Source organism: Chroicocephalus ridibundus, chromosome 2 (assembly GCF_963924245.1).
Source record: "Chroicocephalus ridibundus chromosome 2, bChrRid1.1, whole genome shotgun sequence".
Classification (NCBI taxonomy): domain Eukaryota; kingdom Metazoa; phylum Chordata; class Aves; order Charadriiformes; family Laridae; genus Chroicocephalus; species Chroicocephalus ridibundus.
The window spans coordinates 88,125,317-88,138,543 of NC_086285.1; the positions used below are offsets into that span (position 1 = coordinate 88,125,317).

The 13,227-nt window shown below is 41.6% G+C and overlaps 1 protein-coding gene across 1 annotated transcript in view; it reads left to right on the forward strand.

Moving 5' to 3' along the window:
* The window catches only part of MYO10 (myosin X), a 171,883-nt gene that overhangs the window by 105,062 nt on the left and 53,594 nt on the right, over nucleotides 1-13,227 (forward strand). The window contains exons 11-19 of the mRNA XM_063326123.1: nucleotides 125-243; nucleotides 1,008-1,154; nucleotides 1,330-1,430; nucleotides 1,668-1,734; nucleotides 3,142-3,234; nucleotides 3,994-4,062; nucleotides 4,248-4,330; nucleotides 5,849-5,957; nucleotides 9,079-9,159. Coding sequence (XP_063182193.1) covers nucleotides 125-243; nucleotides 1,008-1,154; nucleotides 1,330-1,430; nucleotides 1,668-1,734; nucleotides 3,142-3,234; nucleotides 3,994-4,062; nucleotides 4,248-4,330; nucleotides 5,849-5,957; nucleotides 9,079-9,159 — 869 coding nt within the window. The remainder of the gene's footprint in view (nucleotides 1-124; nucleotides 244-1,007; nucleotides 1,155-1,329; nucleotides 1,431-1,667; nucleotides 1,735-3,141; nucleotides 3,235-3,993; nucleotides 4,063-4,247; nucleotides 4,331-5,848; nucleotides 5,958-9,078; nucleotides 9,160-13,227) is intronic.

Consider the following 13,227-nt stretch of genomic DNA (forward strand, 5'->3'; position numbering starts at 1 on the left):
GAAGCATCTTAAATGGTGGTGGTAGTAATAATAATAATAATAATGATAATAATAATACAACAAATTAGTTTCATAACCTTATACATTTAAGGACATGTTTGTATTTGTCTCTTTCTTTTGCCAGCTCTGGGTAGATCTGCTGAACTACTGGGGTTGGACTCCACGCAGCTAACTGAAGCGTTGACACAGAGGTCAATGATACTCAGGGGAGAAGAAATCCTAACACCTCTTAGTATACAACAGGTAAAGGCATCTCAGTTTTGACATGGTTTCAGGGTCTGTTAAATATTTGGCTTGGTCTTCAAGTCCAGGGAACAACTTGATGTTGTCAGCCTCATGCTCATGCATCAGAGTTGCTAGAAAAAAATACTACATAGTTTTTTTGGGAAGGGTATAATCGAACTTTTAGAAATTCTATAGATCCCATCCTATCATTCTGGCTAAGGCTTGTAGCCTGGCTCTTGTTATTCTTACTAAGCCCGATTGCTTACCTTTTTTTCAAATTCTAATCATGTAGAATATTTAAAATTCTAATCATGTAGAGTATGTCCACAACAGCTGATATTTTTCATTACAGATATTTGTGTCAGGTTGCAGGTTTTGAAAACTTTCAGCAGAAGTAATCTTATTATTTACAAGAAGGAGATTAGAAATAGGTATACATAACGTTATGCTTACCTCTGGAAAGTGATAAGTTAAGGTGTTATTTTCTGTCCTTCTCTTCTCTTCCTGCACCCTTTTTATAATTTCCTATTTTTTGAATGCTTTCGCCTTGAAATGTAATTTTAAAGCCACATAGGTGTACAGTTGTTATAACCTACACTGTTAAAGCTTAAATCGTGACGCTCTGTAACTGTTAAAACAGTTACTGTCAAGGTACATGGGAATACAAACCTGCTTGCATTATACATTGCTTTATGCTGTGCAAAGGACACCGACCAGCAAAGTCTGATAAGTTCTCAGTTACAGGGGTGGCTGATGCGCTGTGTTGTCCTTCTTTAATGCAGGCAATAGACAGCAGAGATTCTATGGCTATGGCACTTTATTCTCAGTGTTTCGCTTGGGTCATTAAGAAAATCAACAGTAGAATCAGGAGCAAGGAAGACTTCAAGTCCATTGGAATTTTGGACATATTTGGATTTGAAAACTTTGAGGTAGGTTTTAAAAGTTTGTTCAAATGGATTGATATATATGCTTCATTGTTCTACATATCTTTGTCATCTTTGCTGGAACTCGATTATTAAACGTATTATGACTTAAAACAGTTCCTTGTTTGCAAAGTAAAATACTTGGAGTGTATGCATTTTTAAAAATTTCTTGTCTCTGTAGGTAAACCGTTTTGAGCAGTTCAATATTAACTACGCAAATGAAAAGCTTCAGGAGTATTTCAACAAGCACATCTTTTCCTTGGAGCAACTGGAATACAGCAGGTAAGAGATACAGATGAAATTTGAAAGAATTTTGAAAATACCAGTATTCACTTGAAATCTGGGTTCCCAGCCGCCTCATCTTCCTTCGAAAAAATCTCTGTCTGGAGCTATGCATTTTTAAAAAGCAAGCTGATTTTTCTGTCATTTGCAAGATAAATACATCAGCTCCTCCTATTTCTATATTTAAAATAATGTCATCGTAGTCGTCAATAAAAAGGCCCTCCTTATTTTCCTTAGGGAAGGACTCATTTGGGAGGATATTGACTGGACAGACAATGGAGAGTGCTTGGATCTTATTGAAAAGGTAATAAAGAATTTGATACCAGTACCTATTTCTAGTTTTTGCTCTGAGGTAATATGTCTTTAAAACACTTGCCAACACAAAGAACAAGTGAAAAGAATGGTGGATCTTGCACGTTTAAACAGTGAACTTTTAATCAGGTCATTTTCATGCATGGTTATAGACCAGATCATATTGTAAGCTCAATACATGTATCTTTCCTTCTAGGATCTGTTAACAGTGTCTGATTATATAAAAAGGCACTATTTGGAGATGATTAAAAAGAATAGAAAGAGGAGGCAGAAAGAATGACAGTGCCTTGCTCCCGTAATGGCTTTTGGGATGCGGGTAATCTTCATTTGTTGCCTGCCAGTTTTAGCTTCATCCGTGGTTTTGTTTGTGTTCTGATTTGTACTAAAGGAACATGTGAAAGAGCATGAAGTTTCTGCAGAGTTACTGGTAGGAACATTGGCGGTGAGGGGCGGGTGAGGTCTGAGCTCACTGCAGAGACATTATAACTCCGGCTGGATGACAAAGCCGAAGTTCTATATTGTTTCATCCATGTTCACGTCTGCCAGCAGTACAAGCGGGCTGCCTGAGTTTATCTCCACAGCAGGGAGTGCGGCTGCCTGAGTTTAGACGACCACAGAAGCTGATGGCAGTGGGCAGGGGATCCAGCTGCCGGGACGTGACTGCAGTCAGGACGGTGTGGCTTGTCAGGAGCTGCTCTGGGACGGTGGGAAGTGGCTTATTAAAATGTGCACCTGGAGAACCATGTTCTTCCGAGAGGCTGTATCAGCCTGAAGCGTGCTGGACTCATTAATTAACTGCAGGGCAGCTTGGTTTGTTTACCCCTTCATCCATTATGAGAAGTAGGGAACATCAAAGGAAATCACACAGAGGTATATGCAAAGCAAAGGGAGGTTGTGTTTCATGCAGCGAGTAGTCAAGCTGTGTAGTATCTTTTGCTGCACCCCTGGGCACTGTGGGTGCTAAAAGTTTGCATTGGTTCAACGACGAATTAGATAATTTTATGGAAGAAAAGATTTTGAAAGGCTGTTTACACAAACTCCTCAGATTTAAGGGACTCCTGATCGTTGTAGATCTTGGGGGCTGGGGATGTATTCTGGGGTAATGACATTGCACACACCTAAAAACATCAGGAGAACTCTTGCTTCTTCCAGTAGCTTCTTTTTTCTTTATTTTGCCCATGTGTCACATGCTGTCTGTTTCAAAAGGAGCGTTGCCAGGAAAATAGGATTGCAGTCCTCTATGAGAGTGGGGTGTTAGTCATGTATGGGTGGTTTTGTGCCTCTCTGCACACAAGAACTTCAAGGACTTTGTGCTTTATTTTTTTTTTTTCCAAACTGGGAACAACATCTGTGTCCATCTGTGCACTAATTCATCTTCTGCCTCTTCTTGCTGTTCTAGAAACTGGGTCTGCTGGCGCTCATCAATGAAGAGAGCCATTTTCCTCAAGCTACTGACTCCACCTTGCTGGAGAAGCTGAATATCCAGCATGCTGTATGTGATGTTTTGCTCACGTTTTCTGTGCAAATTGTGGAGGGTCTCTTTGCTTCTGTAGAAGTTTGTGGTTCAAATATATATGTGCATAGTTGTAGAGGCTGTTTTGGATATGATCCTACTTCCATGGCAATCCATATCATTTGCTGTTAAGACTGAGTCAGTTACCTGGAAGAACATATCCTTGTTACTGTCCAGTTAAAGGTCTCCGTATTGATGAATAACCCCAATTCTGCTCTTAGTTAGAGCTCTGGAAACCTGCAGTAACTTGGATTACTTGGATCTTCAATTTCCCTCGATTTAATGAAGTATTCACCTTGATGTCATTTACTGAAAGGTTGCTGTTTCCTCTGTCCAGATTAGTGTCACCTTTGTTTGTGATCCTAGAATTATTTTTGAGGATTTCTGGGATACGACTGTATCCACCAATCTTCATAACTGCCAATTTAAGACCGAGCCTTCTTTTTCGAAGTGCCTTTAATAGATGGTTCTGCCAGATGGGTTCAGGTTTAGTATAATGCCTTTTTAGATACTATAAATCTGTTATTACTGCAGTTGAAGCAGCCCAGACTAACAAATCCTATTATCGTTATAAGTTGGTTGTTTGCGTTTGGAGCACTGATCTTCCAGGGAGTTCAGTGGAAGACAATGGATTGTTTAGGTCTGGGTTGAGAAGATAATGTGACCCTTTGTATCGTTCCACTCCCTGACTGCTACCCCCTCCCCAATATTTTTCTCTTTTCTTTCCCCTCCAATTAGAACAATCCTTTTTATGTAAAACCAAGAGTTGCCGTTCACAACTTTGGAGTGAAGCACTACGCTGGGGAGGTAATTTTCTTTTCTTTATTTGCTGACATTATTCCAAACGGAGTTTTCATTAGCTTAATTTTACCCTGAGGCTGCTCAAAATTAACTAAAGCACTCTGTTCCCTCAGTGCTTTTTACAGTACCGCTCTTGTGAGAGGTGCCTGACTACTTGGCTTGTTGTTTGAATCGGCTCTGTTTCCTGCTAGGTCCAGTATGATGTCAGGGGGATCTTGGAGAAGAACAGGGATACTTTCAGAGACGATCTCCTGAACTTGTTACGTGAAAGCAGGTACGTTTCTGCAATTTTTTTTTTTTTTTTTTTTTTTTTTTTTAGGACATGATGTTAAGGGCTGTCGTATCACTTAATTCTGCCAGTGTTTATGTTGTATCACCGAATTCTGCCAGGGTTTATCACTGAATTCTGCCAGGGTTTGAATATGTTAGATGTTGTGCAGCATCAGACCTTGACAGAGTTGAAATGAGGATAGAAGAAATATCCGAAGTGCCTGTAAGCAGATCTGACTCTAATAGGTTCTCGCAAAGTCGGGTTTTCCCACACTGTGCAGTACCTCATCCCTGTTCAGCCCGGGGGTTTCTAGAGAGCTCACTTGCTACTCGGTGGTGAATAAGAAAGCTGAAAGCTGGTGATGGGTTTTAACTGTTTCAGGGTGCCTCCATAGGCAGTGTGTGTGCATGCTTTTTTTTTTTTGCTTCAGGTGCAGCCTGATTTGCTTGGATTTTTGGCATTCGCTAATTTGTCTGAAAGCTTAGCGTCAGGGACCTACCACAGTGCAAGCTGCCATATAGTAATTACTTCAAAGGAGAGAATTTCTATAAAGGTTCACGTTGCTGAAAGCCTGAGCTTGAATGTTGTTGGTACCTGCATGCCTCCTGTCATTCTGCTGTGTAAGGTCTCAGGATCCTTACCGTGGTGGTACCCTGTGAGCTGGAGCATCCCTTTTTTTAGGTGTATGGTTGAGGCTCCAGGATGCACAGAAGAGGAGGGAGCTGAGCCCAGGTGTTGCTGTCTCAGCTGCTGCCCTCACCCATCCCGTCCCATCATCCTGCCTTGCTGTGGGAGTTGCTTGTTTGTAAATCCCTTAAGCCCTTCTGTGCAGGGGAAACCATTAATAAGCGATTCCCTCCCTCTGTTGGTTGTTCTGGCTACACGACGTATCCGACGTAATATCTGTCAATTGAAGTATGTAGGTAAAAGTAATAAATCAGCTAAAGCTGCTGGGCCTGCTCTTGCTCTTGCACCAACATCTGTCTGGAGCTCAAGTTAAAAGGTTTCTGTGGAAGTGATGAGAGGAGGACACCTGCCTGATAGGGTAGAAAACAGCATACACAGCTGGTATCTGAAAGTCAGGCTCATGTGGGTGGTTATTTTGTGTTATGGCCCCAAACCAGCTGAAAGTCTCAGTTTTTAGTCTTTGTTCAGGTGCAGTTCCCATTACAGTCAGCTGGAGTTTTGGTTGAGTGAGTGGAGTAAAATGCAGTAATGACTCTAGGACTTCACACTTCGTTTCCCTAATGATGTGTTAGGAGTGGAGAAGAAAGAACCTCCTTGTTTTGTTTTGCTTTGCTGTGTTTTGGTTTGGGTTTTTTTTTCCCCCCTCTCCTCTGCATAAACTCTGCAAAGGCAAAATCTATTGCTTATTAGAGATTATGGAGAAAATGAATAAACATTTTTTGGATGGAGGAGCTGCTTTCTAAGGGACAGTGCTTTCTTTGCATTCTATAGTGGTGAATCTCATAGTCTGTTAAGAGATAACTTTAGAGATATTCTTTTTCTTTCCCATTCCAGTCTTGATTTCATCTATGATCTGTTTGAACATGTTTCAAGTCGCAACAATCAAGACACTCTTAAATGTGGAAGCAAGCACCGAAAACCCACTGTCAGTCTCCAGTTCAAGGTTGGTTAATGTGTCATCTCTGCTCTGTAGCTAATCAGTGATAGATAAACCCTGCCCAGTAAAGAACAGTTGCAGATTAAAGCAGGCAAAACTTCAGCATCAAAACGTTGCTGTCTCTTCTGTGAATGATCCACTGATCGGCCATACTACCTAGCTTCGAGCAGACACTAACTTTCTCATCACACCATCCACACAAAACTCCTTTTGCTTTCCACTTGCTTATTTGTCCTTATTTTAAAGCTCATCTACGAAGTTGCTCCCTCTCGTCCTGGTTTTTCTTTCTAATCTAAAACCAACCGCAAAATCGCACAAAGCCTTACAGCAGTGTCTGTATGCTAAAAAAAATAAGTACTGAATAAATACCTCATTAAGGTGTTGCCTTGCTTTTTAACTTTAAGTTTGGAAAGCATTTTCATTAAACACCTTTTTATGAGGCTTTATAGCCCTCCCATCAAAAATGGCACCAAATTGAAATCTTGCATAAAGTCTATCTGCAAATTATTTAAAAGAGAAAGATTGGCACAAAACCTTTTCTAAATTGCATGAGTACAAGTCTGGATTAGTTGTCTTTCGTTTTGTTTGAATTAATATACATTTGCACTGTTCATTCACTTTTTTTTTTTTTTTTTTTTTAAAAAAAAGGAGCAGACTTCAACCCCTTAAGGGCAGATTTTATCCCAATAGACTATTGCTATGTGTTGGGCAGAACAGCGAGGAGTGTATGCTGGGGCACACGCAGTGTCTTTTATTAAAAAACATTAATGTTATATTCCTTGGACAGCCTGCTTTGTGCTGACACCGCCCGTCTCAGACAATACCCGCTTCTTGTGGTGGGATGGTACCATTTTCTAGCTCTCTGGGGATAGCAGAAGGTACTGTTTCAACTTAGTCATTTGCACTTTGCAAGGTAGAACATAGCGTAGAGTTCCTCCTCTTCTCCATCAGGGCCCCTGGACAACATAAAGCATGATAAAACGTGAAATCAAAACATCGTTGCCTCTTACCTGAAGCTGCAGTAACTGGCCGTTAACCAGCTGGGATGCTTTACAGGAGGTTGACCTTCACATCGTGCCGTCCCCAAAGAATTAGGTTGGGTGTTTTTTCCACGTTTTAAAGCCTTGCAGGGATTAGTCCCTCTCATTTGAACTGAAGATAAGAACTTTGCCCTCACAGTTTTATTCTCGTGATAGGTTGGTTAACTCTTCTTTTCGTTTGACAGCCTGCCTAATGCGGGCCTGGGGGTGCACGCAGAATAGCTGAGGTTGGATACCATCTGTTTCAGCCTATTGCTTAAAGCAGGGCAAACTTCAGATTAGCTCGTCACCTGACAGTGACTTAGAGGCGTGCAGCACTCTGCAGAATCTGGCTGTCTGTACCACAGATGAATGTGAAAATAGGTTAAATCATTTTTGTTTAGACTGACCAACTTTTCTGATGTGTGTAAGTAGGAGCCTGTGTTGAGAGAATTGGCTTAGTTGTCCGTAGATGTTGTACTGGTCGCACAGGTTTAATACAGATGAAGCCCTTACTTTTTGAAGCTGTCAATATTTGTCTTTGCACAAAAATATTTGTCTTTGTATCTTCTGGCTGTTTAATGTTTGCTGCACCCGACTCCTGGCCCATAGGCTAAGGCAAACGAACCACAAACTATCATTTATGTTCCCAGCCACTTCACCATTTGCTCCCTTTGCTCTGTACCAGCTCCTGTGCATAGCCACAGCTCTGCCTGTTGCCTTTATCACTTCGTGTTTAATCACCAAGAAAGCCCTTGGTTTGCACATTAAAGCAAGAATTTTTTGTAACAGACTGCCATTGGCAGTTTCACTCCAAAACATATGGTAGGACACACAGCGTTGCTCCTTTAAAAAGTGAATTTTAATTCTCCTTGGCAGCCTGCTCTGTAGTCTCTCCTCTGCCTGGCACGCAGTGCCACCTTTGAGGGGCGAAACATTATCATTGCTAGCTTTCGGGGCTCTTCAGAGCCTGGGCTCCCCTCCTATACAGACATTTGTATCTCTACAAAGTAAATGCAAGACTTCAGTTTAAAATGGTTTATTATATTTAATCATACAGAATGAGGCAAGTTGGAATAAGATATGGAATGACGGCTCAGGGGGGAAAGGGGTGGATGTGTAATTAAAGTAATAATCATAAAAGGACTGAGGGATTTTCGTGATTTTTATCTCCAGGCTGAGGTTCAGACAACTGATAGTCTAATGTGTGTTGGGTCATTCAGAGTTCCAAAACTAGGAAAAAACCCATGTTTTCTTCTATGGTTTTTTAGATGAACCTTATAATCTCTCTTTTTATTGTTAAATGCAATTTGCTATCACATGAAATAACTCTGAAACTGCCTGCTTAAAGCTGTTAGCTTTGTCTTTCAGTAAGATGTGTTTTCTTCACCACTCTATCGATCTTTACTCAATTTTTGTTAATTTCAGGAGGGGGCCATTTTAAAATCTAGTATTGGTAAAACAATGGCTGCTGTATTCTAAATTAACTCTTTTTCAGAAATTTTTAATATCTTTTCTACCCTTCTGTTGACTGACATGTATTATCAGGGTGTCCTTTTTGCACGAAAGATTGAGATTGCACAGGAGAGAGGAACACCCCGTGCACAAAATGCTGCTGATGGCAGGGAAAATGCAAAATGAGTGGGTATGAGGTGGTTGAAATGAAAAGAGAAAATCTGGTTTTGTGGGTGTTTCGGTTTTACCTTAGACCCCTTATCCTTCCTTTTGACTTGCTCAGGCTTAGCTGTTTGGGAATGTGGATCCTGAGTCTTAATCAGTCATTCAAAAGATCCCTGAAACAGCAATTTTCCAATTTAGTGTTTCCTTATGAACAGTTTTCTTCATATCAAGCTGTGTATCTTGTTCACTGTAAAACAGTGATGGTAGTTTTGATCAGAAGGGCCGGTGGAAGAAAAGAACATGCAGGCATCGATTCTGTATGTTCACAAGCAAGAGCTTACACGGTACAGTAATTTCTGGTGTATGCCACTAGGTGTTGCAGTTAGATATCGTCTGCAACGCGAAGCCGCAAGAGCTTTTGCCGGGGTATGTTGCTTGTACAAAAAGTCAGCTTGTGAAGCGCTGTCTTCTTTCTACCTGTGTTTTAGGAATCGCTTCATTCTTTAATGGCGACGCTGAGTTCTTCAAATCCTTTCTTTGTTCGGTGCATCAAGCCCAACGTGCAGAAGGTAAGATTTAAAGTCACGCCTGCCTTTTCTATACATCTCAGGCCTGATCTTTCGCTGTCTGTCTGGTTATTTACCGCTGTGTGAAGTAGAGGGTAGCGTTCTTCCCTGACTTCGTAAAAGGCTCCGCAAGGTGAGGCGCTGGGAAAGGCTTTTGATTTTTTTTTGCACATGGGCCGCGTCTTTGGGCACCTTTTTAATAGTCATTGCTCGCAACTCTGACAAATGACTGGCTCTGAGGATGGTTATAAAAGGAAGGTAGTAGGCTGCGCTGCACGTTTGACAGCTCTGTGAGAGCCTTTTTAGGAAGAAAATGTCAAAAATGCAAAGTTTGTTTTATATCACTAGAGGCAGTGAATGGTGGTGGATACAGCAAAGCTGGTGTGAATGACCAACTCTGTGTCATCAGACTCAGTCTTTCAATTTTTGTACAACTCCAAGTGTCTTCATGCTGGCTGTTTTGTTCTGTTACAGAATTATGTTTTTAAAACAGACTTGGAAACTAAGGCTTACTGTATCAGTTTGTCTTTTGAGTCACAGATATTGAAAGGCAATGTCAAGACTTACTTAGGTATGTTGGAGGGCTCTCTAGAAATGAAGCAGTAATGGTATAGTAAATGCTGAAGTTAATATTGTTAGCCTGATCCTGATATTCTCGGGGTTTATGCATCTGGTTTTGGCTTTATAAACCATTATTCAGGTATGGTCTGTTTATTATATTATGCTTACATGGTCTACAAAAATGCAAAAGGCGGAGGTGCTAACAAATCTGGTTTATGGTTTTCACATGGCAACTTAGGCATAGTTGACTTCGCTATAAGTCCAGTTTTATGTGTTACATTTTTCTGGGATGTCTGGTTAATCAGAGCACTAACACATCAAACCTGTCAGATTTCATTGCAGGTTTTTGTGTTATCTGGACAGGGCATCCTTCGCTTTACATGTTTTCAGGTTGCTGACTGTTAACTCTGCTTTTGCACTGTTACTGGTGGTGTGTCAAATAACATGCAGACTGTGGGCGCTTTAGCAAGAGGGAACAGCCCGGAAGCAAATAAGACCTGCTTTCTGCATCCTGAAGTGTTTGGTGCTCTGAGGTGTGCAGCCACCAGGTAGCCAAACCCCCATGGACGAGAGCGCCTTGGCCAGCGGCTGGTGTCTGTGAGCCTTTGTGCGTAGCAAAGCCCCTCATCACTCGGGGAGGGCGGTTTTGAAAAGCTTGTTTTCTTCCCTGCTCCCATTTTTGCCTGGAAGCCCCATGATCCTCACGAAGCCCACCTGCTGCCACTGGAGTATAACAGGAATTTCAAGAACCCACACATTTTCCTTATTTGTCCTTTTGCATCCGAGTAAGGCTCATCTCCACAGCACCAAAGTCACAAGGATTTGCCATGGTTGATGCAAGAACCAGGCACTTGTTGCATTTCCATAGCAAGGAAAACACTTGAGTTTTCCCACTCCCATGTTCCTTGTTGCTCTGCCAGTCTTTTCCCACTAGAATGCTCCATCCCTGACAAATTTGGCATATGCTGCTGTATCTGCACATATATTTTACTATCATTAAAACACAGTTCTCACAGAATTAGCAGTTGTGCAAGCAGAAGGAGCTTGAGACAGCCTCCGTCTCAGGAAACCACATCTAATTGCAGGAGTGCATGCAGGAACAGATTGGGAAATTCCCGTAGACAGTCCCTTTCAAAGTACGTATAAAATGTCACTGAAATCTGACACAAAAATGTTTGTGCTTGTTTTCCATTTGCTTTAATTTGATTGCAAATTTAACGATTCAATGGCTTTACCAAATAAGGAATCCTATTTGAAGAACAAGAGCAGAGAAAAGGGTCACACGTTTACCTCTTGTAGCTGATTCAGTAGAAGACCTGATGGACAATGAGAAGGAAAGTCATACATAATACTTGTTGATGGGATTCTTCACTCGGGGCGGTGTTCTCAAAGTGCATATTTGGGATTCAGTGTTTTAGGTTTTGTCCGCTGTGCACTGCTCTCTGTCCCCCCCTGTGTCTCACAAACGCCGTAATTTTTATTGCCAGTCTTGTGATGTTGTTGGCGCTGCTCGTTCTGCGACGGTGCAGGTACAGAAGCAGGCACATGCAGGGCATTTGGCTCCTCTGTAGCTCAGCTGGATGCTGTGGATGCACACGACGTTAAACATTTCATAGTTTACCCTGTCATACAGCTTGTTGCTTCTTTTCAGTTAGACGAAGGGAAATAAGGTCAGTTAGTTTGTGTAGCTCTGAACCAGCACGGCTCAGAGGCAGGTTGGCTGCACGTGGACTACCAGGGATTACCGCCTACGTGACTCATGGTGCAGGGCTGGTTAGAAACATAACTGCTTGAAACATTCAGATGAGCTGCTGAAACGGAGAAACTGGGATTGAAAGAAAGTAAAAATCCCCACTGAGCATTTTCTTCCGCATTTTCCGTCCGTGGTTTTTACTCTGCGGTGATGGTGGTATGGAATGATAAAATGTCACTCTTCAAAAAGTCCTTAAGCAGCGCTTGCCAAATAACAAATGATGTGAAAGAAAGGGATGTTTGAATTGCTTTTTTGAAATGTGCAGCATTAAAGGAGAGCTGGACCAGAGAGACTCGGCAAGTTGTGTTATCAGGAGGAAAGCCTCTCGAGCTACTGGTTGCTCTCTGGGTTGGGTACGAATAGGTGACACGCCTATGGGCGAGCATCCTCTGTAACTCTGGAGGGGAGGAGCTGGTGGGGCTCGAGAGCTGTTTTGCTCTGGAAATATGTTTGAATTCTGCAGGTGAATGAGGTTGAGCAGATGTAAGACAAATTCAGGCCTTTGAAAAGCAGAACATGCAGCAGACAGTACTTCCTCTGCTGTTCTAGACATTAAAGTGTATTCACGTCGGATAAGAGATGTGATAATTTACAGTAATTATTTGTTTTTTTAATTGATCAAATATTTGATTTTTAAATATGTTAACAGTGGCAAGCAAAAACAATTCAGCATATGCAGTAAACCACTGAACATTTACATATCAAAGCAGGATCTACACTCATTAGAGCAATTTCCTAAAGGGAGCGCACGGAGTACGTGACCTTTTGTCACAAGACATTTCAGCGAGCAGGCCTCAGACAGGAGAACAGAGGACCCATTAATCTTTGGGAGACCCCCGAACAATCACTGTATCTGTTTTCACAGTTTCCGGTCCGTTCTGAACTAGCCATAACGTGGAAACTTTTCCACCTGGTATGCTTAATGAGTATTTTCTGCTAATGAAGGGTCTTTCTCCACAACTCCCCTTATCTTCAGCGCAGCTTGCACAACTACGTATTGTTTCATCCTTTTGAACTTTGGCACATCTTTCTCTCTGTCTTGGTCTCATATTTCTTTTCATGCCTCCTGTTCTATTCGATAATGATTCCTCCCTGCAACCTGGCCTTTTCTGGTCTCCATGTATCCTTTTTTGTGCGCCTTAAGTTAAAAAAAAAATAAATAAAAACAACAAACACCACCACCACCAAAAAAGGAACAAGAAAAAAACACCCCACCAAAACAAAAAACACTGTCTTTTTAAAATAAACTACAACCATTGTTACAGCCATCAGCTGAACCCTTCTTCCAGCTTGCTGCTATTAATAAAGTTGCTAAGCCTTGGTGCTGCTCGGGAGACAGTTCAGGGTAAATTTAAGATCTGAACTTCCTATCCAAGCTCTTTCCAAGGTAGAAATTTTCCTGTTGGCCAGAAGGAGCCAGCCTTAGGCAGGTTGGCTCAAGTGCCTTCTCAAGTTCCCTTCTCCTTTTAGAATTTTTCTTCAGAAAATATATTGGCATAATCATAGCGAGCCCCATAATATTGGCATAATCATTGAGAGTGGCCCCCACCTCTAGCATCTGCATGGCCTCATCTGTACTGGTCTTTTAAAAACTCGATTATTACAGCTCGCTTCTGTAATTCCCGGTTCTTGAGACTTGAACAGGTTTGCACATGGCTGTTCTATCATGTATATAGATAGGTGCAGACACTTCTCTTTCGTTATCTAAGTCCAATTTGGGCCTGATAGGCAAAATGCTGGCTTCATTAGAGTTGGCA